The 26,739-nt window shown below is 41.9% G+C and overlaps 1 protein-coding gene across 1 annotated transcript in view; it reads left to right on the top strand.

The window, feature by feature from the left end:
• Positions 1–25,588, top strand: part of LOC122816993 (serine/threonine-protein kinase Sgk2-like) — a gene marked incomplete in the record, with an annotated part of 364,134 nt that extends 338,546 nt beyond the window's left edge. The window contains 1 exon segment of the mRNA XM_044090107.1: positions 24,924–25,588. Coding sequence (XP_043946042.1) covers positions 24,924–25,085 — 162 coding nt within the window.
• Between the last annotated feature and the right edge of the window lie 1,151 nt (positions 25,589–26,739).

Genomic DNA, 26,739 nt, shown 5'->3' with positions numbered 1-26,739 from the left:
TGGAGGCTTTCAGTCTTGGGATTTTCCTCCACTTCTTCCTCATTCCGAAGTATAAGGTAAAGGCAAAAGGTGCAAGGCTAACTGGACTGTCATGATTTTCTGTGCTGCTATACTGACCCTACTGTGATGCAGGATTCTGTTAATGCAGGAAAAAAATAATGTTGTGCAGACAGACCTAAAAACATTCATCCTTGTGTCCTTTCAGTCTGATTAATGACAGGCTTCTAAATGGCATGGCTGAAATCTTGCAGGAAGTTTGAAAACCAAGCACCAGGGGGTAATCACAACTGACAGCATGGAAAACCATGTCCAAGTGGTGCAGCACCAGGGATACCCTTCCAAAACACTACAGCTTTTGGCAGAACCCCTGTTGTCCAAATCTTGTACCTCAGTCAAGGCGCACACCTCTGCCATTTCCACATGAATATACTAAGAATAGCGTGTACAACAGAAAAAGTAAAACCACTTTAAAAGGCTTCCAAGGAGAAGCTGCACCAAGGTTTAAGTGCCCTCATTCAATTTATTTGCTAAAAGAACTTCTTCAGAAAACACACTTGCCCTCATCAAATTAAAGCACTTGCAGCATCCCCCTAAAAGCTATTTCCAAATGAATGCTGTAGGACAACCCTCTTGCCGTATGTAGCTTAGTGAAGCAGTTTCTGAAGGGGATCATGTGCATGAACCACCCAAGATGATGGGTCCCTCCAACTTGAACTTCAGGCCCTCGTGCAAAGAACCATACAGTGCCATTCATGAGGACATGGGTAGTCTGAGGACTAATTCATCCTTTATTTCAAGAGCATATCTGATGTTAACCTCAACCAGACTACTGTTGTCTACCTTCTTGCTATACCTGCAGAGTAAAGAGGAAAGCATTATGCGCTTGTTAGGTGTTAACAGAACTAGAGACCAGGTGAGATCGACTATTTGTCCTTTTAACCAGGTAAAGAAGGCATGCCTGTGGCAAAGTAAATCTAATGTGGCAGGCCAGCTGTATAATAGTCAGTTAAAAAAAACTTGATGTGACAGGGCACATTCCACCAATGCAATTGCAACTACAGCAGCAGTCATTGTCAGCCGAGGGCATTTGTGAGGCATCAGCATGGATATCTGCCCATGCCTTCCGTTCATACCTTTTCTGTGAACTACAGTCTAGATATCCAGTACAAGAGTACTGTGGTCTTTGCCTTGAGGTATTGTGTGAAACACTGCGGCAGACTCATTGTGTAGATCTGATACCTCCTGGAGTAAAGATTTTTACTGAAGTTGGATTCTGGTGATGAAGGTAGTACACTCATTGGTGCAGTTTACCATAACAGAAATATTTTGAGCAGGTGGTCACTGTAGTATAGCTTCCTACCCTCCAGCCCCTATGAGATGAAGAGCTGAAAGTCCTTCTCTGTGAAGAGATTGCAACAAATGTTCACCCTTTCCCCATGGGGGGGCAGATGTTCTTCGTGTTTCACTGTTGCAGTCATCACATTTGGGTTATTTGGCTGCAGATAGCCCTCAGCCGGCCTGAATACCAGAGTCTTGGATTCCTGCATCGTAGTCGTCAGGGGTATAAAACATGCAACCGATGCCATTACATCAGTCTTTCTTGTCGTGCAGTGCTCGAAGCAGAAGCAGTTCGCAAGTGCCAGTCGTCCGACTCCTGAAATTTTTTGTTTTTGAGTTTCAGAACCGAAGTCTTCGAAAAAAGCTAAGTACCCTGTTGGGGATCCTTTTTCTTGCTCTTAACCAATGTCAAGTAAAAGTTAACAATTGTCTTGCATATGGAAAGCAAATACCTCATAAAGATTTTCATTCGTACTGCATTCCTTGCTTAGGCCCAGACCATGACATCCGTCGTTGTCGGTTTTGTGCCTTATTCAACCTCTGAACTATTCGTTGGTCTATTTTCACAGCAAATTATTTTGGTACTCTGTTTAACTATCCAGAAATAGCTTTGGTAAGCCATCTGACTACCGATATTCCAAAAAAACCTAAGGCTAAAGACAGACCGCATAGGTCCAAAACCGCCGACGATGCTTCCGTTAAGCTAGTCGCCAGTTCACCGGTACTCAGTGAGGCGCTTTCACAGCCCCTGATGCCCACTACTTCAGATTCCCAGGCCTCTACTGAGACTCATTTGGAGTCCGGTATATGCCGCAAGATGATTCTTCAACTATGGAATCTGAGGATGTCTCTACCTTAGATGGGTCTGAATCCACTGTGCAGGCACCGGCTTCTGAGGGTGTATTCAGGCCTACAGATTTGCAGTTTAAACCAACGCCATCTTCTTCATCAAGGCCTAAAACTCGACCCACGCCTAGAAAACCGACGTCCAAACCACATGGTCAGGCCCATATGCCTAAAAAACAAATGCTTAGAATGGCTGAAGACCTTATTACTTTAATTAGGGGAAGCCAGCCTTCCTCTCTGAGACCTAGAACTGATTTTCCTTCTAAGTCTTCTGATCAGGATTCTGAAATTTCTGTTTCTTCTGATTACTAGGGTTTGCCCTTATCTACCTATGAGGATTCTGATGCAGAGGATTTCATTCCCTCTGCTTCCCCTCCAGAAGATTTTTCTTTTGGTGAAACCTTGCACACTCTTAGCATTTCCACTGGGAAAGCCAGGATTACTCGGACTCCAGAAAGAGGCTTAGGGAATTCTTGCTCCTCCCTCAACACAGGCCTTTAGCTATCCCTCCTGTTCTGGATATTGTAGATGATGCCTTCTTGGAATCTAGCCTGGTCCCAGACACTTTACCTCCAGCTCCCAGAAAACCTGACTGGTATTAGAGTACCTGCCTCTCAAGTTCCTCTTAACTGCGGATCCAGAGACCATTTCCCAAGGACCAAAGGGCATTAAGACTACTGCCAAAATTATGTTGATTCCTGACTGCTGAACATAAAGAATTACAGGATTTAATGCATTCTGCTGATCAAGTTGGTAAACATATTTTGCAATGTGGTTTTGACTCTTTAGAAGCATCTTGCAGGGCTGTTGTCACTGGGTCTGTACTTAAGAAGGCATGCTTGGCTTAAGGAGCAAAACCTGCCAGATCATGTTAAAGCTAAATTACTGGATGCTTTCTTAAACCAAGACTGCCTGTTTGGCAACAAAGCAGAAGTCCTTAAAAAATGGAGGAAAAAGCTAAATCTATGCAAACTGTTAGATTTCTGCAAGTACAGCCTCCCAGATTTAGTAGGCATTGGCCTACTAAGAATTGGTCCTTTCCTGTCTCTTCCAGGCCTTCAGTCCAAATCCAGGAACAGCAGACCACCTAGGTTACAGCCTCAGGCTACACACAGGCCTAAGCAGTGGGGGGCTCCCACTTCCAAAGCTGGAAGTAGTAAGACACCCCCCTATGGAAAAATGGCACAATGACTTAACCTTAACCCTTCCAAGCCTTGCTCAACTGCCTGCTCCCTTAGGAGGAAAGCTCGCCCTGCATGCAAAAAACTGGGAACACATTACCCAGGACAAATGGGTTTTAAATATAGTTTTCCAAGGGTACAGATTCCACTTCCACACCTTACAAACCCCAAACGGTTGGCCAGACCTACCCCCAAATCAGTGGGCCGAGGCTCAACAGCCGGTTTTCTCTCCTAAGTATCAGGGCTATTCAACCTGTCCCAGCAGATGAAAGGGGACAAGGTTTTTACTAAAGACTTTTCCTGGTACCCAGAAGAGAGAGCTCCTGGCGTCCTGTCCTGGACCACTCTATTCTAAACACCTTTTTGGTAATCCCAAAATTCAAAATGCTAATACTTCAACAGCTGCTTCCTATGCTAGGCAAAGATGCCTGGTTGGCAACCTTAGACTTAAAGGAAGCTTACCTGCACATTCCAGTAAGGGAATCTTGTAGGAAATACCTACACTTCAGAGCAGGCTCCAAGCACCATCAGGTCTCTGCACTTCCCCTTGGCTTATCTACTGCACCCAGGGTATTCACAAAGTGTTTAGTTCCAGCCATTACATTTTGCAGGCACAGAAATATTCAAGTATACCCATACTGGACGATTGCCTGATTTAGGCAGAAAGCCAGGACATGCTATTAAAACATCTGGCATTTGTAAAGAAACTTCTAACTTCGCTGGGGTACACCATAAACAAAAAGAAATCTCATCTAGTACCTTGACAACAGATTGTATTCCTGGGAGCAAGCTTGAACACAACTTCCCATATGACTTACCTCATGCCAGAGAAACAAGTTTATTTGACACCCTACTTCAAACTACTGGCCACAAACACCCAGCAATCTGCAATGAAAATTTTGCAAGCCCTGGGGTTCATGGCCTCTTGCATTCTACTAATTCCATATGCAAGACTGCATATGAGGAAACTATAATGGTATCTAAAAAGCCTATGATGTCAACATTCTCAGGACCTGGAATCGATGATTCCTGTCATTCCTTGTATAAAGACAAGAGTTACTTTGGTGGGCAGAGGCCTGCCACCTCAAAAAGGGGCTCCCTTTCAATCTACCCCCTGCCGCCCAAACCCTGACTACAGACTCATCGGACTATGCATGGGGGGCTCACTTGGCAGGGCAGTGCATTCAGGGCAAATGGAACCAGAGTCAGATGCACCTGCATATCAACCAAAAAGAAATGTTAGCTGTACAGAATTCCCTGACAGCCTTCAAGGACTACATCCTTCTAGGACAATTATTGGTAAAGACAGACAACCACAGTTACGTAGTACATAAACAAGCAGGGGCAACCCACTCATACCTTCTCTGCACACTAGCCATGACTCTGTGGAACACAACCTTGAGCTACCAAGTGCACCTACAAGCTCAATTCCTGCCAGGCAAGCTAAATTCACTGGAAGATGACCTAAGCAGAAATTTCATGGATCCACACTAATGGAAACTGGAACCAAAAATATTCAACCTCTTGAGGAACAAATGAGGGACTCCAGAGATGGACCTGTTTGCCTCCCCAAGAACTACCAATTGGACAAATTCTGCACAAGGATTCCCCACAGTCAAGCTTGGAAAGTGGATGCCCTGTCCTTTACCTGGGAAAGCCTCTCGGTTTATTCCTTCCCCTTCTGCCTCTCCTCTCGAAGGTTCTGCTAAAGATCAAACAGGACAAACCAAGGACAATTCTTATTGCACCAGACTGGCCTCACAAGCACTGGTACCCCCTCTTGCGCAGCATGATACTGCTGGATCCATGGCACTTATCTCCGACACCTTCCCTGCTGTCCCAGCAGGCAGGCCAGATTCTGCATCCTCAGCTTCAAACCCTGAACCTTGCAGCCTGGCTAATTCCTTGAGCTCTCTAATAGCATCCCTCAGTAAGCAGGTGCTAGAGGTCATTCTGGAAGCCAGGAGACCTAGTACTAATCCTATGCTGAAAAGTGGAAAAGATACTGTTCCTGAAGCCAGACCCAGGGTATGGGCACTACTGTGCTCAGTTTACCTCATATTTTTCAGTACTTAACAGAAATGCTTCACAAGGGCCTATCCTTCTTGTCAATTAAAATTCATGCCTCTGGAATTTCAGCACATTATAATACTGAACCACCCCTCTTCTCTCACCCCCTGTTAAAGCAATTCCTCAGAGGGGCTAAAAATTTAAGACCCCCTCCAGGCGAGCCCCTACTCCAGCCTGGGACCTTAACTTTGTATTGGAAAAGATCACTCTCCCTCCATTTAAACCAGCTGCAACAGCAGAGTTGAAATTCCTTTCTTGGAAAACAGCCTTCCTTCTAGCCATCACTTCAGCAAGAAGAGTGTCAGTTACAGGCCCTCATGGCAGTGGAGCCCTTCATTATCTTCCATGCAGACAGGGTTTCCCTCAGGACCAATCCTTCCTTTATGCCAAAGGTGGTGTCTAGTGTGGCCCTAAATCAGTCCATTCATTTGCCTACCTTTTTCTCTAATCCACAAAACAAAGGAGAATGAATTATGCACTCTTTGGATATGCAGAGACAACTTCGATTTTGTTTGGACAGGACTAAGCCTCTCGGAAAATCTGAACAGCTGCTAGTTGGCTTTGCTGCAGGGGCAGAGGGAAAGGCCATTTCAAAGCAAACCAGGGACATCCTAGAAGCTGCTACCTGGAGCTCTGTTCATACCTTCACCAAACATTACCACATGCCTATTTTTTCTAAATCCAGAGCTGGCTTTGCCACTGCAGTATTGCAGGGCTTAATAGCTGGTCCTAATGCTCTCTAACTTCCTCCTCCCTTTCTTAGCTTTGGGAATCTACCCAAATGTAATGACTGCAACAGTGAAACCCAAAGAACATAGTACAGTTGTGTACACTTACCATAAATGTAGATGTTCGTGTGTATTCACTGTTGCAGTCCTTGTTACCCTCCCTCCAGCCCCCTGACTTCTCTTTGCTCTACCTTTCATTCTTGTTTGGTGTATTTGAGCTTTCTGGTGTATTTGCTTTTTGTTGGAGGTGTAACATAACATATAATTGCTTCCCACTATGGGGCACCTGACATCTGGGGCAAGAAAAACTGATGTAATGGTGTCGGCTGCATGTTTTTTTACCCCTGACGACATGGAAGAAGAGACCGCATCCAATGCAGGAATCAAAGACTCTGGTATTCAGGCTTGCTGAGGGCTTACCTGCAGGTAGATAACCCAAATGTAATGACTGCAACAGTGAATACACTCTAACATCTACATTTATGGTAAGTGTACACAACTGTACTTTATTGCTGCTTATCTTCCTGCTGCCAACTTTGCAATCCAGGAGCATTTTTACCAACTAGCATGGCTTTATATAACTGGTAAGAGACTGGGATTGCCTCAGAATAACATGGACAGTCTGGGGCTGATTTGTGTCCAAAAATAGGATATAATGCAACTGTAGCCCTGTTTATAATGAACTTCAGTCTAACATTAGCAGAGAAATAACTGTGCTCTCAAGAATGTCCAGACAAAACTGTGAAAGTTAGTCCAGTTTGATGCTTTACCTTCTAGCATATCTTTTGGAGTAAGGAATTTTAATAAAGCAGTGATCTGCTCTGGGATCTATTAAAGTAAGTAACGCACACAGCTGTACTGTCTTACAATGACCCTTCTCTAACCTTCTGCTTATTGCTAAAGTCCATTGAAAAGAATTCTGTGGTTTTTGTTTTGAATATGCCCTTCCCTGTGTCCTTGCTTTGTCTTCTCTGTGAGATGTGGCACAATGAAAGTAGCATTTTTGCCTCTCCACAAGGAGTACCTTCTGTGTGGATTATTTGCCCTTTTCTATGTTCATGTGGGGTTTGCCCCGATATTAATATTTCTACCCACATGCCAAAGACCTGGTAGGTAACTTGGCAATTTGAAGTTGTCCGTAGATGGCCTGGCTCCATGGCACAGAATGATGTAGTCCTGTCTGTGACCCAGTCTCCAGGTGATAATGAGTTGATTAGCAGTCTGACATTGGAGTATCAAGTGGGGGGGGGGGGGGGTGAATGGGTATGACTGCCTCACTTTTCCAGAGGGATGGGGACAGATGCTTATCCATATGGACATGGTGGATATTGCAGATGTTCATCGTGCATACAGCTGCAGTCATAACAGATGGGTTCTCTTGCCATCAGGCGGGTCCTCGGTTGGCCGAATTCCAAAGTCTAGGTCTGGCGTCAGTTGTCATCACTTCTTCCCTGACGTCAGTGCGACAGGGGTATAAAAGAACCAGCCGACCCCATTTTCTTCAGTCTTTCTTGCCGCGCGGTGCCCGAAGCAGTTCGCAAGTGCCAATCGGCCAGCTCCTGAAATTACGAAAATTTTGCAACCGAAGTCTTCTTGAAAGCTAAGTACCCGTTGAAACTTTTCTTGCCTCAGACCGATGTCAGACAAAGTTAATAATTGTATTTCATGTGGGAAGCAAATACCGCATAAGGATTTCCATTCCCTCTGTATTCCTTGTTTAGGCCCAGACCACGACATCTCGGTCTGTCGCTTTTGTGCTACATTCAACAAACGCACCATTAAGCGTCAGGCGGAGTTCACCCAGCATTATTTTGGCAAAACATTTAACTATATTATGTCGTCGGATACTCAGACTCCAGTTTTGTCTAAAAAGTGCAAAGGTAAGGACCGACACACGAGGTCCGCGGCCTCTACCGACACCACGCCAAAGCCGACTACACGTGGTCCGGTTCTCAGCGAGGTGCCTACGCAGCCCCTGCCTACTGATAACACTTCATTGGCGGTATCTCCTGTGCCCGAGGTCGCAGGCTCCTCGGCCCACACCCCGACTACAGATACCGAAACCACTCTTGGCGGTGAATCTCAAAATGTGGACAGGTCTACCTCCTCTCAAGGTGTCTTCAGACCTTCCTCTTCTTTTTCCATCAAGGCTTTCACTAAGTCTAAAGCAGCCATGCATTCTAAGAGACAAGCTACACAGGGCCCATCTCCAGGCCCCATGCCTAAAAAACAGATGCTTAAAATGGCTGAGGATTTAATTACTCTTATCAGGGGTTCTCAACCCCCCCCCCCGGACAAAAGGCCCAGAGTGGAGGAAGAATCCCCCTCCTCTGATCAGGGCTCCATTATTTGAGCACTCTGATGATCAGGAACATTCTTACTCCCCTTTTGAAGACTCTGATGCAGAGGAGTCCATTCCCTCTGTATCCCCCCAGAGGATTTCTCATTTGGGGAAACTTTGCATACCTTAAGGGAACACTTCTACTGGGAAGGCCAAGATTATTCAGATTCCAAGAAAAGGCTTAGGGAATTTCTTTTGCTACCTCAGCACAGGCCTCTGGCTATACCTCCTGTCTTGGACATACTAGATGATGTGTACTCGGAGGCCTGCCTTAACCCGGATTCTCTACCTCCAACCCCAGTCAAGCCTGACAGGTACTACAGGGTTCCAGACTCACACCAATTTCTATACAAAAGCCATGCTGCTGACCCAGAAACCATCTCACGGGGCCACAAGGGAATTAAGGCCTCCACTGCTAAAAATCCATTACCTTCCGAGAGAGTTTCCAGATCCTAGAAAGGTGGGGAAAAAAGGTATATACCTCGGCTACCTTAACCATGAGGGCATTAAACTGTCAGTTCCATATGCTAAAGTACCAACAGTTTTTGTTATCACAATTGAAAAGTAAAATGTCACAACCTGAACAACCAGACTTGAAGGAGTTGTAGGATTTGATGCATAGTGCAGAACAAGTGGGTAAACATACCTTACAATGTGGTTTTGATGCTCTAGAGGCCTCATGTAGAGCTGCTATTACAGGATCAGCCATACGTAGACATGCCTGGCTCAAGGAACAAACCTTGCCAGATCATGTCAAAGCTAAATTACTAGATGCCCCTCTACAAAAGGATGTATTATTTGGTGCTAATGCTGAGGAGGTATTAAGGAAAATGGAGGAAAAGGCTAAATCAATGCAAACTGTGAAAGATTTTCTACAGGTACAACCCCCACGTTTCAGTAGAAATTGGCCTTCCAAAAATTGGTCCTTTCCAGCCACGGACAGACCCCAAAGAGGGGTAGATACAGGCACCCGAGGGGCAGAGTGCAATCCCAAGGATAGTTTAGAGGCAGACAATGGCAAGCTCCTACACAAAGAGGTGGTGAGGATAACTCGCAACCATTCAGAAAGCAAGCCCAATGACTTTCCCCTTTGCATGCCAAGCAAGACTCAAATGGCAGCACCCTTAGGTGGAAAACTGGCATTCTTTTCAAAAAATTGGCATATTGTCACTAAACGAACCAACCGAATCACTAAAGACAAATGGATCCTGGACATTATAAACAGAGGCTACAGATTCCATTTTCACACCCTTCCAAAAATGAGAGGCATGCCAAACCTGCCACACAATCAAAGGGCAGAGGCACAAAGGCAAATTACAGATCTCATAGACATGAAAGCTATTCAAGAGGTACCCACGCACGAACAAGGCCAAGGTTTTTATTCCAGACTATTCCTGGTACCAAGGAAGGGAAAAGATTGGAGACCTATTTTGGACCTATCCATCCTAAACACATTTCTACTCGTACCAAAATTCAAGATGCTCACTCTACAGCAGCTTCTTCCCATGCTGGGCAAGGAGTCTTGGCTGGTAACATTGGACCTCAAGGAGGCATACCTGCATGACCCAATCAGACAAAATTGCAGAAGATACCTCAGATTTCTTGCAGGTTCAACCCATTATCAATTCTCTGCATTGCCCTTTGGCTTATCTACTGCGCCCAGAGTATTCATGAAATGCCTGGCATCAGTAATTGCTTATTGCAGACTTCAAGGGATACAAATATACCCCTATTTGGACGAATGCCTGATCCAAGCGGACAGCAAGCACATTCTTCTGAAACGTCTGCCTTATGTACTAATGTTGTTGAATTCTCTGGGATACACTGTCAACAAAAAGAAATCAAGGCTAATACCCTCTCGGAAAATAATTTTCCTGGGTGCCAACTTGGACACAAACACCAAGATGGCCTACCTCACGCCAGAGAAGCAGGGGCAACTAACTCAATACTTCAGAGCACTAGCAAATTGCACCAGGCTGACTGCAAGGAAAATCCTGCAGGCTCTGGGATTCATGGCATCTTGCATCTTACTAATCCCATGTGCAAAGCTGCATATGAGGAAACTTCAATGGTACCTGAAAAACCTATGGTCTCAACACAGCCACAGTTTGGAAACAATAATACCACTAATTCCATGTTTTCAAAAGGAATTTCTGTGGTGGGCTCAAGCATGCCAAACAAACACAGGTCTCCCATTCAGCAAGCCTCGAGCAAATCAAGTCATCACAACAGATGCCTCGGACTACGCCTGGGGGGTGCACATGACAGATCGGTGCATTCAGGGCAAATGGTTCCAAAAAGAAAAGCACCTTCACATCAATCAAAAGGAAATGCTAGCAGTAATAAATGCTATTATAGCTCTCAAAGACCTTCTGCAACCAGGTCAACTATTGATAAGAATGGACAGCACCACAGTAATGTGGTACATAAACAGGGAGGAACACATTCATACCCCCTATGCAGACTGGCCATGTCACTTTGGAACATGGCCATGGACTTACAAATCGAACTACAAGCACAGTACTTGCCAGGCAAGGAAAACATGCTGGCAGACAACCTAAGCAGAAATATGACAGATCCAAACAAATGGAAGTTGCATCCTCAAGTTTTTACAGAGATAATCCAAGCATGGGGAAGGCCAGACATAGATCTCTTTGACTCCCACAAAAATCACCAATTGACCAAATTCTGCTCAAGGATTTTCCATCCAAAGGCCTGGAGAGTGGACGCTCTCTTTCAGTTGGACATCAATGACAGTTTATGCCTTCCCACCTCTTCCTCTGCTGCCCAAAGTTCTATTAAAAACCAGAGCAGACAGACCAAAGATGATTGTCATTGCTCCAGACTGGCCAAGACAACACTGGTACCCACTCTTGAGGAGCCTGACGCATTCCCCACCATGGACCCTGCCTCTAATGCCTCTTCTCCTGACTCAGCACAGCTTCAAAACTCTTCACAGTCAGCTAAAAACACTCAATCTAGCCGCATGGAAGATTCCTTAGCATCACAACAGACCCTACTCTCCAAGGAGGTGCAGGATGTCATTTTGGAGGCCAGAAGGCCGTCTACTAGAAAAGCTTACTCCGCAAAATGGAAACTGTTTTGTGTCTGGAATGAGAAAAAGGGCCAGGACCCTGGAAAACTGAATTTACCTCAAATATTACAGTATCTAGCTGAGCTGCTAAGCTGTGGACTTTCATTCTCCTCCATCAAAATCCATGCCTCAGCCATTTCTGCAGAATACAACACTGATCCACCCTTGTTCTCTCACCCCCCTCTTAAGACAGTTCCTCAGAGGGGCTAAAAATCTAAAACCCCCAAGGAAACAACCAATACCTGCTTGGGATCTCAATTTCATTCTGGAAAAACTGACCTTGCCTCCTTTTGAGCCAGCTGCCTCATCAGATTTGCAATATTTGTCCTGGAAAACAGCTTTCCTTCTGGCTATTATCTCAGCTCGTAGAGTTTCAGAGCTACAAGCTTTCATGGCTGTGCAGCCTTTTATCATCTTCCATCAGGACAGAGTTTCCTTATGAACCAACCCGTCCTTTATGCCAAAAATGGTATCCAGGGTAGCTTTGAATCAGGCCGTACACTTACCTACCTTTTATTCTAATCCTCAAAACAAAGGGGAGAGATTACTACATTCCTTGGACATCCACAGACAACTGCGTTATTATTTGGACAGAACAAAGCCTTTCAGAAAATCAGAACAGTTCTTTGTGTCCTATGCTATAGGAGCTCAAGGAAAGCCAATTTCCAAACAGACAATCTCAAAATGGATAGCCCACTGCATACGCTTTTGCTATTCTTTTCATGGCAAAACTGTACCTACAGGCATCAGATATAACTCCACAAGGGCCACGGCTACCTCTGCAGCCTTTCTCAGAGGAGTTCCTACCAAAGATATTTTAGAAGCAGCCACTTGGAGTTCTGTGCATACCTTCTCCAAGCACTACCACCTTCCACTATACTCCAAATCTAGAGCGGGCTTTGCCACTGCAGTCTTGCAGGGCATTCTGGCCCCTCCTAGTTCCACCTAGTGCCTACCACCCCTTTCTTAGCTTTGGGATTCTACCCATCTGTTATGACTGCAGCTGTATGCACGATGAACATAGTACAGTTTTGTACCTACCATAAATGTAGATGTTAGAGTGCTAATACAGCTGCAGCCCAGGTTTCCCTCCCTCCTTTCCTTCTTGGGACAGGCCTATTGGCTGACATATCCTCATGCAACCAGATTGGGGTATTCATTCGTGATGTATTTGCTTGCACTACTGTATTTTGATTATATGGCATTGCTTTATGTATTGCCTTCCTTCTGGGGGCACCTGACATCTGGGGCAAGAAAAACTGAAGAAAATGGCGTCTGCTGGTTCTTTTATACCCCTGTCGCACTGACGTCAGGGAAGAAGCGACAACAACCGATGCCGGACTAGACTTTGGAATTCGGCGGACCTGCCTGACGGCAGGAGAACCCATCTGTTATGACTGCAGCTGTATTAGCACTCGAACATCTACATTTATGGTAGGTACAAAACTGTACTATGTGGTAATTTGAGTTGGAGATCATTGATTTTTTGACAAATATAAGTAGAAGAAATGAATTATTCAAAAATGTCCATAGGTGTGTGAGACGGACAAAATGTCTGGTAGTCTGCTTCCATTCTCTACTTGCCTAGCAATCACTCTCCAGGAGAGCGTTATCACTTCATGAATTTGCTAATCTTCAGCATTAGCTGGATGAATGAAGTTGCCTAAGATTAGCACTCTAAGTATTTTTAATAAATGTGGTGGATTCCCTCAGTATTTACTTGTATAGAGAACTGGATAAATTGTAATACCCTGAGACTTGTCACTGGCTTAACTGCTAGGACAGTCACCATGGCTATTCAATTTACATAATTCAGTTCTGAGTTCATACAAGCTATTCCATATGGCAGTAATTAGTTGAATTTGTGGTCAAGGTGAAAGTGTTCTCTTGACAGATTGACACTTATTCAAGCATCATAGCCCCCCCCCCCCCCCCATTTAAGGATAAATAGCGGCATATTTTCCCTTTCTGTAGCTATGGTCTCTTGTTATCTGAACTGAAAAGCATAGCAGACTTCACTAGCACCCTGTGCCAGTACCATGCACCAACGCTCCACCCCTTCAAAAAAAAAAAAAGATTTTTACTATATTAAGCTGATTGGCTTATTGCAGATCCATGACCCCCCAGATGCACAACATGCTACCCCATCCTGCCTAGCCATTCAGGTCCCTACCTCCGACCCTCCACTATTTTTATTTTTTTTTTAAAAAATTGTTCTAATAAACTGTAGTAAACTTTGTTACAAATGTGAGAGCATGCTAAGGACTCGTAGACACAGTTATATTGTCTTGGGGGAAAATGGCATGCCTGTGATAGGGGGGTGGGGGTCAGGAAGGCAGGAAGTTAGGATGAGGGAGGGGGGTTGTATAAAGGTAGATGAGTAGGTAGAAGAATATAAAAAGCCACAGGTAGACGCACATTCTCTTTTCAACAGCATAGCTGGACAGAGCAAAGCATCCACCCTCCCCCACCTATCCTTGTAAAAGCAGAAAGAAGTGTAAGGTATCACTGTGTGTAAAAGCAGGAAGAAGTGTAAGATATCAATGGGTGAGAGATGGTTAAGTGCTGATGTGAGTCTGTAGGTGCTTGCTGACCCATAAGGGTGATTACACTAGGGGTCAGGAAGGAATGTCCTGCCCCCCCCCCCACCCCACACTGGGCTTTCATGTTTTTACCTTCCTCAACAAGTGGTATATAGGTGTTGCAGCCATGAAGGGTGGGAGGGCAAACCTGGAAGACTAAAATTGCAAAGGGGGTGTGCTTGGCCTTGGGAGGGGTGCAGGCTCGGACAGCTTGGCCTTTTCTTTGGGTGGGACACCCCATGGTGTAGTGGGCAGGCTGGGGGGGCCACAGCCTGGAGTCCCGCGAGTGGCAGATCCTCTTCAGCCACTGGTATCTGGCTGAATGGTAAGAGAGGAATGGTAGTGTTTGCTTGTAGATCCCTTCAGCCATTAGTGCTGAGTATTTACAGGGACTGCTGTGATATGTTTATAGCCTAGTTGATTTGACTGACTTCCAAGTTCTGCTATTTGTAAACATCTGACTATTCTTGGTTGGCATTGATTGGTCTTATTGGCTCTGGCTAATGATATGGCAATGATATGATACATAATTCAATCTGATTCGCATAACAAATATATGGCTGCAGCCATTTCTTCCAAGCAGATGTGTGGTATGGTTTGTTAAATGATCTGCATGCTTATTTTCATCCAAAGACATTAGCAAATGGTTGCTACAGTTTATACCCTGCCCGCACTGAGCACAGTAACACTCTTATTTTTAAACTGTAGCAAACTGCTTGATAGTTTACTGCAGTGCTCAGATGTGACTGTAAATATAGTACCAGCTTTTAATAGCCAGTATTGTATTACAGATCAGGATTGGCTTATTGTGCTGACCCCCCCCCCCCCAAAAAAAAAAAAAAAAAAAACATTTTGCACCCAGAGCAACTGCCTTTCTCACCCGTACCCTAGCTATTCAACAGTCTGAACTATATGAACTGGAATATGTTTATCATGGTAACTTCTTTAAAAAAAACAATTTGTAGTTGGATATTATCGGTTTGTTGATGACCTTATTTTTTGTTTGTAAGGGAGGATTTTACAAGGCGGGTTTATTTTTTGGTTGGTTACAGAACAGTATGTTTGGGTTTTCTTTTGATAGCTTACAGGTGGGTAAACAGATTTCATTCTTGGATGTCAATTTAATTTTGTGTAATGATGGTTTTTATTATGGACGTCTGTCCATAGAAAGTTTGATGGTGGCAAATATTTAGATGGTAGAAGTTGCCACCCTCCTCATATTATAAACTCTGTCCCATATGGGAATGTCAAATTTAGAAGATTATGTAATAATCATGATTATAATATAATTGAGAATATATTTTAATGTTTGAATCTAGGGGCTATAATAAAGACTTGATGCAACTGGGAGTGGACAAGGTGACTTCAAAGTTCTTTGGCTCCTTAGAACATGAGGCTGTCTAATATGTTGGATTTTGCTAATGTGACAGAGGACAGTATGAGAAAAATATATTTGGTTACTACATATGATGTGTTTAGTTTTGATTAATTTAGTTAAATATTACTGGGGCTATTTATTTAAATTCAGGGATTTAGTTAAATTATTTTCACAGTGTTTGGGTACATCATACAAGAGGAAGAACACAACAAGGAACTGAAGGGTAAGACCAAAACCACCACATTTGTAGCAATAAGTCACTGCCGTGTAGAATGACAACAAAAACGGATTTATTGAATGAAGCGCTTTTTGTCCCACGCAGTTGTGGGACTTCCTCAGATAAAAACAGTAAACACACCACTTCAGTATATACAAATCACCCCTAGTCACATGTTCACAACTACAATCACTGATAGGCTATCACATTCTGTCAGGTATTTAAAATCCTGAATATATTAATCTATACATATGTATATATTAAAAATTATATATATATATATATATATATATATATATATATATATAGATATACATTTATATGTGTGTGTATATATATATATATATATATATATATATATATGTATATGTGCCCGACAAACCACAATCCCGACAATCAACAAAACAAATACCTTTTCCGAAAAACACACACACAACACAAGCGCAACAAAAACCTTACAAACCTACACTATAAACCTTACACATCTATCTATGCACTAACCTTAACCCCTAACCCTGAGGTCCGTCACTAACGCACACTCGCCTAACCTGCCCCTAACCCTAAAGTCTGTCACTAACCTGCCCCTAACCCTAAAGTCTGTCACTATCGCACACTCATCTAACCCGCACCCTAACTCACTTAACCCGCCCCTAAAGTCTGTCACTATCGCACACTTACCTTAACATGTCGGTGTTCTCAGTGTCGGGTTTTTAAACTGTTGGTCATCTCAGTTGTCTATCTTCTGGTCTCTGTGTTCTTGTCATCTGTTTTGCGTGTCGGTGTTTTAAAGTAGACATATATATATATATATATATATATATATATATATATATATATATATATATATATATATATATATATATATATATAAAATCTAAAATGAAAAACAAAATAATGATATAAAAAATGTATAAAAAGATCAAATGACCTGGGCTGTTTACTTAGTTAAACTCCTCAATTTTAAAATGCAATTGACAGTGCATGCTTCATTCAAACCTGGAAACGAACATGCATCAGTGCACAACTGCCAAAGAAGTTCCAATGCCTCTAACCATACAGAGTCTGGGCTACCCCTACCATCCGTCTGGATACAATCTACTGCTCTGAACATAAATTTATGGTTGGGGTTCTCTGACGTATGTTTAGCTAAAGCGTTATCTAGTTTTCCTTTTCTAATATGGTATAGATGTTCATAGCCCCGATCACGTAATTTTGTATCGGTCTTACCAATATAAAATGCAATACATTGGCACTGAGCTAAATAACTGTTTTTGATTGGCAATTAAATTTGTATTTCACCTTGTACTGACTGTTCCTAAGGCTGAAAGTTTCCTTTGCGACCATGTGTGAACAAAAGTTGCACATGTTGCATTGAAACACACTTCTCCCTGGAGGTCGCTGAACCTGTCCTTCCAGTAATTGTTTTAAGTTCTGGCCCCTTTTCCACACTATCCTGGGTACATCTGGTAATTTACCTCTCGGGTCATTGTCATTTTGTATAAGGGACCATTTTTTTTTTTTTTTGAATACTTGTCAAAATTGCTTCCCTGTCAATACTAAAAGGTGTAATAAACTTCAACCATGGTGCAGTATCATGGTCTTCCAGGTCCTTAACTAAAGGGAATGTCAAAGGACCATCTTCTTGTTTTGTAAGAATGGGCTGATATGTCCCAGAGTCCCTTTTATCTACTACTACTACTTTTAATAAGTTTGTCAATAAGTTGTCTAGGGTAACCACGTATGACAAGCATACCTTTTAATAGTTGGCATTCCTCCAGAAAGTCTGAGTCCCTTGATACCATACGCGTGGCCCTGACCAATTGACCTTTCACCACTGCTCTCTTCTGGTACCAAGGATGGGAGCTGCTGTAGTGCAGGAAGGTGTTGGAGTAAGTCTCCTTTCTGTAGATGTTTGTACAAAAGAGTTCTCCATAATCCTTGCATAAATCCTACATCCAAGTAGGCGATCTTGTCAGGACTGAAAGTGTATGTAAATGACAGAAAATGAGTAGCTGAATTAAAAAAAAATGTCACCAATTCCTTGGCTGTTTTCTCATCACCTTTTACTATTAGAAAAATATCCTCTAAAAAATGCGTATAATATTTTATCTGGTTAGCAACATGTTGATTCTTCCTAACAATTTTCTGCGTCCCAGTAGTCCATGACCAAGTTGGCAAAGCTTGCCCCACACAGGGGAGCCCATGGCCACACCGACTTTCTGGAGGTAATTTCTGTTAAAGGTCTAAAAATTGTAGGACAAAATAATGTCCAACAATTCTTCAACTGATACAATCTCCGATGGAGGTGCTCCTCTTTTTTTTTTTTTTTTTTTTTTTTTTTTTTTTTTTTTTTTAATAAGCATAAAATTGACCCATTCAATGCCCTCCTCAAGGGGTATAGAGGAGTACAAATCCTTCACATTGATGATGAAAAGAGGGGTAGAAATTTGAGGGATATCCTAATACATAGCCATTTTTGGCTACCTACTTTCACTTCTACACTCCCTTTATACACCTCTTATTTGAGGGGTACTTTTTCTTGTGGTCGCTGTTGTGTGTTATGTAATCAGGACTTTCTTCCATTATTGCTCACCCTTTTTGTCCTGTAGAAATATTTGTGATATTGAGGGTATAATGTATGCCCTACAGTGTTTATGTGGTCTACTTTATATAGATGAAAGCAAAATGATATTTAAAACCAGACTACAGGAACGTACAAGGAATATTAAAAAACAGAAGGTAGAAAGTTTTGTGGCGTGTTTCATGATTTGTAATAATGATGGCTTAAAAGCCACTATTTTAGAAAAAGTTCCAGTCAGTTTTTATTCTGAGAATGTATATATAAAAAGACTATTACATAAACTATTTTTATCTTGAAGGTTGGTAATTTATCTCCCTCGGGTGTAATTGGAAGCTTTTGATGTAATGCTTGTTTTATTGGTTAATTGTGTGATTGGTTAATTACTGTGTATTTAATAAGGCGTGTTTATGAATTTGTACTCCTTGAAGGCTTTGCCGAAGCGCTAGAGTGATTAAGGTTTGTTCTTTCTTTTTTATTTGGTTCCTGCCAGTTGTTTTTTTGTATTTAATTTTCTTTTTGGTTTATAGTAATCATATGAACTACTTGAAGTCGCTGTAATAACAGCTTCCTAACTTCAACATGACTGGTTTGCAGCTGTAACTTTCAGGTACCTCTACCAAGTCTGCAGAGTCTGCATTAGTTATCAGTTGCTCTCTTAAAGTACCACTATGGAAAAGAAATGAAAAAAAGTAATCTTGAATGTCTATACATTTTTAACCTTTATTCACCAAAAAGTAGTAGTCGGTACTATTTTTACTATGTAACATTTAGTGCTCTCATAGGGGCAGACATACTGATGAGTTTTTCTCCTAAAGCTAAAAATCTTCCCCATAGTGCACTGAGGCAAACCTGGCGAGACTGTGATGCCTTTTGGCTAGACTCACATCACAGTTCATTCACTTAGAATGGAAGAACTGAGAAATGGGGAGACCTTGATAATAGCATCACTCACTGTTCTGTAATGCTTCTTACAAATATTTTTCCTACAAATGTTACACATTCTGTGAAAAAAGCTTCCAGACATATCAACTCATTGCTGAGATAAGACTTGTGTTTCTTGGGGGTGTGGGGGAGGGAATTTGGCTTTTGTGTGCTTCATTTCCTTCTCGGGTTAATACTTCCATTTCTCTTGCCAAAAAAAAAGCTTTTAGCGACCTTATTAAAATGGGAGTCTTAAGTATTCCTGAAACTGTGCTCTGTAACCTACACAGATTAGAATGCATATTGGGTACTCATAAATGTGGATAGTCTGCAAGCATATACCAACAACCAATGAATGGTTCTTATTTCAGTCTGAGCCTTACATAGCATAGTCCAGAGTCTTATCTCTCAGGCCATACTACCTTATTTTTAATTTACCTTGTATTTGTAATTACTATTACTTTAATATGCCCAGTCAATGGAGTGTCCATTACACGTTATTTTGTTCAGTGTTTTCTTCGTAAGCACAATGCCTGTTATCACTATCACTAATCCCATACACTTTTCTGTTCGAGTTGTCAGTATTGCTTTCCAATCTAAACTGCTACATCCTTTTCTGTTAACTATTAACACAGAATTCTGGCAGTTCCTTGAGAAACAAAAGAGTGACTGTCATAGGGGACATGTTTTAATTCATAGTTAGTTTGAAGTAATTTCAGTTGAGCTAGCGACGGTTGGTCTATCATGTTGCAATTTTATTTAATTTCTTCTTCTCTCTGTCTTTATCAAAACAAGACGTTTGGTGCCACTTCTCCATTACATCTGTTATCTACCCAAGTGTCAAGCAGAGTACCTCACTAAGATGAACCTGGACGACGTGATGGGAAACTAAAGATGCACCCCTATGATCCCATCTGCATGCCTACTGCACAGGGTAATATGCCGACTTTGTCGGAACATGGGTGAAATTCTTGGCTAGGCTTATAAGGGCCACTGGCCTAGCATTGTCCTATGAACCTATAAACACCTGCACTGAGTCAGAACATGTGCACTCTCTGCCAGGGTAACCATGGGTATTTGCATATCTCCCAAAAAGCAGTGCTTCAGCTGCCAAAGAAAACTTATTGCATCAAGCCCACTTTTCTAAAATCAGAAGTTTCTTCACAAGGGTATCTGACATTCCACCTCTGCTCCATTGCAGTCTGTTACACCATCTAAACTAAAAACACACAGATGCACATACATATCTACATACATACATAACACCTTCTACAAAAAAAAATAAGTGGGCATTCCTGTATCTCCAAGACACACTGATGAAACAGGAATAGGGGGACAACTGCTGAAGATCTCCAGACACCCAACTGTTGCTGCAGAAAGTGTACTGCACAGACACCAGAAGCTTAACAGGCCAGATGTCAGTCCTGCTCTTCATTTTCTATTCCACCATCCAGACGCATGTACTAGTGAACCCTGTTGCTTTGCTCCCCATCCTACAAAACGATGCAACAGTTATGGGGACCACAATTGCTGACTTATCAGCTCTGGTCACCCAAAAGTTGCTGCATTAAGCCAACTGTACTGACACCAGAACCTTTCCTAATAGGGCAGGTGTTTGGTCCAGCACTGCTGCAATGTTCTTCATTCCACCATCTCCAGTAAGCATGCATGCACACAGATACACAAAGGTGCATACATCTGCACAACAGAGTGGTGAACCATGACATTTTTTTCCATGTAGCCACAAAATAATGCTGCAGCTGCTTCAGCTAACCACAGCTGGTGATCTCAGCTTAGGAAAATTCAGTTATTTTATCACGCATATGGTGCTGGCACCAGAATCTCCTGCACCATTGTGGACAGCAGGTGTACATGCATCTCTGATTCATAGTTACTTAAAATAACCCACAAAATGCACATACACTCCACATATATAATGTGTGGGCTGCTGCCTACCATAACTTTAGAGGAGAAAAGTAGATTAAGAAAGAAAAAAGATGTTTAAAGATTGGAATGGAAAAATCAGGAAATTCAGAAGTCTATAGAAAGATGAATATCGGTGCATGAAAATTAGAACACCTTTGGAAAAACAGCATTAAACACACACTTTCACTTTCTAAAACACCTGCCAGTGCTTTTTGTTTTCCTTGGGGGGGTCTGCTCTGCTGCACTGTTAAGATCTTAAATCTGTTATAAGGTTTGACTATTACTAGGAGATATTAGGTCTGTTTCTAAGCTCAAGAATCCGGGATATATGCCGAAAGTAAGGAGGGACAATGACCCAGAAATGGGAACATTTTAATGTGTGACTTGTACACCAGAGTATTTGCACATATTGAAATGCAGAGAAGTCATGGGAACTCCAATTTCCTATTAAAACTAAATGCGTTTCAAGAAGCACAAATATTAGGATGTTCCGACCTAAACATGTTTCAAGAAATGAAAGCTAAATGACCATCAAGTTCCGTGGTGCAGGCATGCACCCAAGGAAATTTGTCTTAAAAACTGTGAACACAGGTTTAAGGGCTGCAGCAACTTTTTGAATTTAGTGATCAATTCTGAAAATGTTTAAACTTTTAAGAATACAACTTAACTGTCATAGTTCTAACATTTTTTAATTTACACATCGAAATCATGACGTGCAAAAAAAGTACTGCCCAATATCCTTCAACAAACAGAGCATTCCTTGCATGTGAATTTTGAAAGTTTATCATGGGAATCCCACTTTATATTGGTTTAAGGCAAGTGAGATCATAATGCATGGGTAATAACTATGATCGTAATGCACAGCTGGGGTCAAGTGGTAACTGACTGGCGTGCAGGCTGTTGAGCACATTGGTAGCTGCACAAACAAGCAAACGGTAAATCGATTGCAATGCTGTTTGTAATGTAATGGCTGCTTTAATGAGACCAAGGTACTACAGTAAAATGGTAATCCAACAGACAGAAACCTACTCCATCTGTTGTATGGAGCAGCTGTGATGAGGAACAAATGAATACAAATGAAATCTGCATGCCAGACTTCTAGCACAAGCCAGAAAAGTGCTCAGGACTGCACTCTGTTGGTCTTCCTCAAATACAAGAAGCTGAACTTTTGATAAAATGGAGTTGTATGTTATGTTTACCTGAATCACCAGCTTCCTGATGGTCAGTCAGGCTTCCTGATAAGGCTGTGCTTGTTCAGTTACAGTCTGTGCCAATGGTTTCCTTTACTCTAAAAGCTGCTGCTCAGGGTGAAAAGACAAAAAACAACCATTGTTCTCAAAATCCTTGCTGACCAAAATGACAGTATTTCTTTCTACCACACTCCTCTGACCGTGCAATAACCATTTGAAATGAAATGAGTCAAAAAATACATGCACTGAATGGCTGAAAAAATGGACTTGTATCATCCAAGATGGGCGTTCTTATTCTTAGAATATTCCCTTTTCTCTGGGGTATGGCAGTCTGAGTTGGCATATGTAAGCTCAGGGACTGTGCCTACCTGTACTATCTAATGAAAATGTCAACAAAATTCTTACTTTGGAGGTCAGGGTTCATAGCACCAGAGCAGCAGTTGGTGATACAGTATTCTCAGATGTGTACTCAAGTGTCTGCGAGCCTGCTGCTCAGGCACCCTGTCAGTAATATCTGGAGAAAGTGTGACTGGATGTCCATTTTTATAGCATGCTTTCTTTTATTGCATGCTTTCCGTTGCTATTCTGCGTGCTCTAGGCAATCTACCCATTTCTAGAGAACTGTTTTGCAGCACTGAGCCTTATGAGGCACCTAAGTACTGCTGTGCTTACCATTCTACTTGTAATAGTACATGTCTGAGTAACAAGTTCCTGCCATCTGTTTCCCTTTTGTCCTGCACATGTCTTGAGCTTGGTGGTGCTCTAATGTGACTACTGCGATTGTTTTCAGCTACTTCCCATTCATTATGAATTCCTTCATTATGTTGTTATTCAAACATCCACCATAATGGTGAGTGTACTGTCTTTGCTTTACATACACCCTGTACCTATTCTGATTGCTATCATTTCTACTCCTAAAACATTTTTTGTGTGTGATGTAGAATAGTATAAACTGATCCTATTAATACTCTTGCCTTGTTAAGAGTTGCATTGTCTCAGTACTTGGTCTGTATTTACCAATATCTTGTCATCTAACCTTTTATTACTAGACTTTCACTGTATATCGGTTCCTCTCAGCTAGACGTCCTAGGCTAAAAAAATATATACTGGGCATATAAATGATGCTAACAATATACTTTTAAAACTAGGTTTCTAATTAATGAAGCAAATTTAAAAATGTGAGCCGTGCTTTTGAAAACTAAACGCAAGACATTTTGAAAACTGGTGAACTCCTTCAGTGTTTACTTGTAACAAACATGAGTGATCGTCACCTCTCTTGTTTTCTAACTGTAGTCCCATGTCTATTACTGCTGATTCTTTGTATAAAAAATGGTTTCCTTCCAATGAATAAGCACCGTCTCAGGCCTAATGTTTGAGAATGCTGTAGTGTGAATTCAGGGTACTGACTGCACAGTTGCAGAAAGCAAGAAGTATGAAGACTGTCATGGATGTAGAAATGCTGCCAAGCACAGACCACCACCACTCCTAAGTAGTACATCAGCTTGCAAAACTTGTAGTGGGCATGTGACTTGCTTGTGACATTTGGCAGAAGCCATTTGGAGTGTGGTATGTGTTTTTTCTCATGCTTGTGGTTACCAGATTTTATGTACTCCTCTTGTATGTATAAATGTAACTTTTCTGTAGTGGCACAATTCTGTCCATAGCATCTTGCAATGTAGCCATCTTGTATAGTACTATGCCACAAGTTTGTGCATCATTTTTGTGTGAGGCTTATTTTCCATCTTTTAGGTCCTAGATTTCAGACAAATCATCTGTCAATTGTCTGTGGTTTATTGACCACAGCAGTTCTGTCATCTTGTTCACTTGTGTATGAGTATGCACACTCCAGAACAACTCCAAGTTATTCAAAGTATGTATGAAAGAAGCAAGACTGCTTGCTCTGTTGTGTGCCTCTGATATGAACTGATTAGGCTAGGGCAGGGAAAAGTGGTGGGTACCGTGGGGACAAGGTGTTAGGGGGTGCACTTGTCAGATGGTACAGTAGTGCAGCACTGCCATTCAGAAGTGAATGCTGATACTGTCATGGCTGTAGTGCTTGGTGTGGGGTTAAATTTGAAGTAGGTGGCTACAGTTAGAGCAGAAGAGCCTTTTCTTCCAACTTAGAGAGGTAGGCCGGATTGGGGAACTATATAGGTCACCAGATGACCCTAGCTATGGTTCTGCCCCATCTCCTATGTTTGTATGAAACTGAATTTATCATCTTTGCCATGCATGTTGAGTTGACTGTCTGTTGTATATTAACCATTACTGTTTTATATTAACCATTACTGTTTTGTATGCCTCTTGGCCTGGATCATAAATAGAGGATGCCATGCATTTAGCTTTCATCTAGTGTTTGAAAACAAAAGGTAGAGGTTGCCTAAATTTGTTTTGCAGTAACTGGACAGCTATATGTGCTTGTATGTAGTTGGGTGAGGCAATGTTCTTGCCTACAAATATGGAGCTGCTTATGCAAAAAAAAAAGTTGCCCTATCTGCTCATTAAAACATATCTCTCTCTCTTAATGTAGGCTGGCCCAGGCGACCTGCGGCATTTTGATCCACAGTTCACTCAGGAAGCAGTTCCTAATTCAGTTGGTCGTACACCAGATATGTCAAGCGGGAGTGCAATCGCTTCTAGTGCATTTTTGGGATTTTCATATGCACCAATGGAAGAAGACTATTTAACATAAATGTGGATGGACTTGTCAGCTTTGGCAAAAGTGAGCACAGATGAGAAGAAAACTTGAGCACAACTGGAAATTTTGCCTAAATGCAGGCATGCACTCGGAGCCTTATGTAAGCCAAACTGTGGTCTTAGTGTGGCTAAAATTTTCTTTACCAATTAATTTGATTTATAACTTTCGGATTTGAAGTTATGAATAAAAATGCCAGAAACATGGTGAAAGGGAGCATCATGCAAGAGCTTTAGTTGTTTAAAGGATTACAAGAGACTTGTCAAGTTTTGTTAAAGAAAAAAAAAATGTATTTGCCCATTTCATAGCAAAATATTGTCCCTTTGCTTTGCCACTGCACATCCTTTCTAACAGAACTCTGCTATTACTTTGTGTGGCATCAGGGACCAATGTACCATTTATGCAACCATACTGTGTACTTCTTTCTTCCAAAATTTTATTTCTTTCCCTATTACTTTTTTTAAAATGTTCCAAAACTAATAAATATTTTAAATAATAAATGGTATTCAAAAAATTTGTGCTTTTTTAAAATGTGTTCCAACCCTAATAAACATTTTAAATAATAAATGTGACTTTTTTGCAGTTGAAATGCATGCTTAGACTAGCAATTCTAGCATCTGTTCAGGTGTTTTTTTTTTTTACTTAAAATACAGTGTGTCATAGTGCCTGCATCCTGTTGCAAAGTTCACTTTGGACCAGATCATGTATGCTTCAGTGGAAGTCCGGCATAACACCAGTAAAAGGCTGAGTGTTCTTTAATGGCAAACTCGTCCAACCTGCAATCTAAATCGGAGGATTGGTGATCAAAGTAGGCAGAACATATAACCGATCCATGCTTAGACAAAACATTGATGCCTGCTGAATGACTACTGGAGAGAGTGCTGCATCACTGCCACATTGTCCTGAATGCTGCATCACTGCCCCGTCGCCCTGATAAGTGGGATTGGAGTGGTCTGCAGTAGTATAGTTTTATGATCTTTTCCATCATGTGCTGAAAGAAAACTGCCATCCTGATCAAGAGTGTTGCTGCTAAAGTATACACAAGTTTGCCCTCCAAAACAGAAGTCCCTCTGAGACCAACATTCTGCAGACATTTTAGTGAAAAGGGAGGAGAAACGCCCATTAGAATAACATTTTATGTGGTGAGTACTAACAGACTAGGGTAAACTGAACCTAAAGGAGACTTTTCAGGCATGAGCCTAGATAGAGCAAAAGGCAGCTCAAGCAGCAGAAACAGACTTTGAATTAAAAAATGCAGTGCAAGTATAACATCGAAGCCATTGAATGTATATGAGAAAGTGCTGTAGTGTACATTACAAACAGGCTTAGAATATTTGATGAAAGTGACAGAAAAGAGACCATGCTTTCTCCAAGGAGGCTACGGTAAGTTGTTTAAAGTGACATAATTGTTTTTCTGCCCTTGAAATTGTAACAGCAGGGGCTTTGTAAGCAAATGTGATAAGATCTGCACCTGTAAATGCCTTTGAGAAGTCTGTAAGCTGTCTGGAGATCATAGTTCAAAAGCACTGGCTGAGATTTTCTTCACTGTTCTTGTCTGTCCTGAGATTAGGAAACTGCTTTAATATCAAACTTTTGCTGCCATTAAAGTGTGCCAGCCAAGGGAGGGGAGCAAACCCAGAAAGGGCCATGA

This window comes from Protopterus annectens, chromosome 12.part0 (genome assembly GCF_019279795.1).
Source record: "Protopterus annectens isolate FY-2018-M chromosome 12.part0, PAN1.0, whole genome shotgun sequence".
NCBI classification, from domain to species: Eukaryota; Metazoa; Chordata; order Ceratodontiformes; family Protopteridae; genus Protopterus; species Protopterus annectens.
The sequence above is the reverse complement of the archived record's forward strand: the minus strand, read 5'-3'. Positions and strand labels throughout refer to the sequence as shown.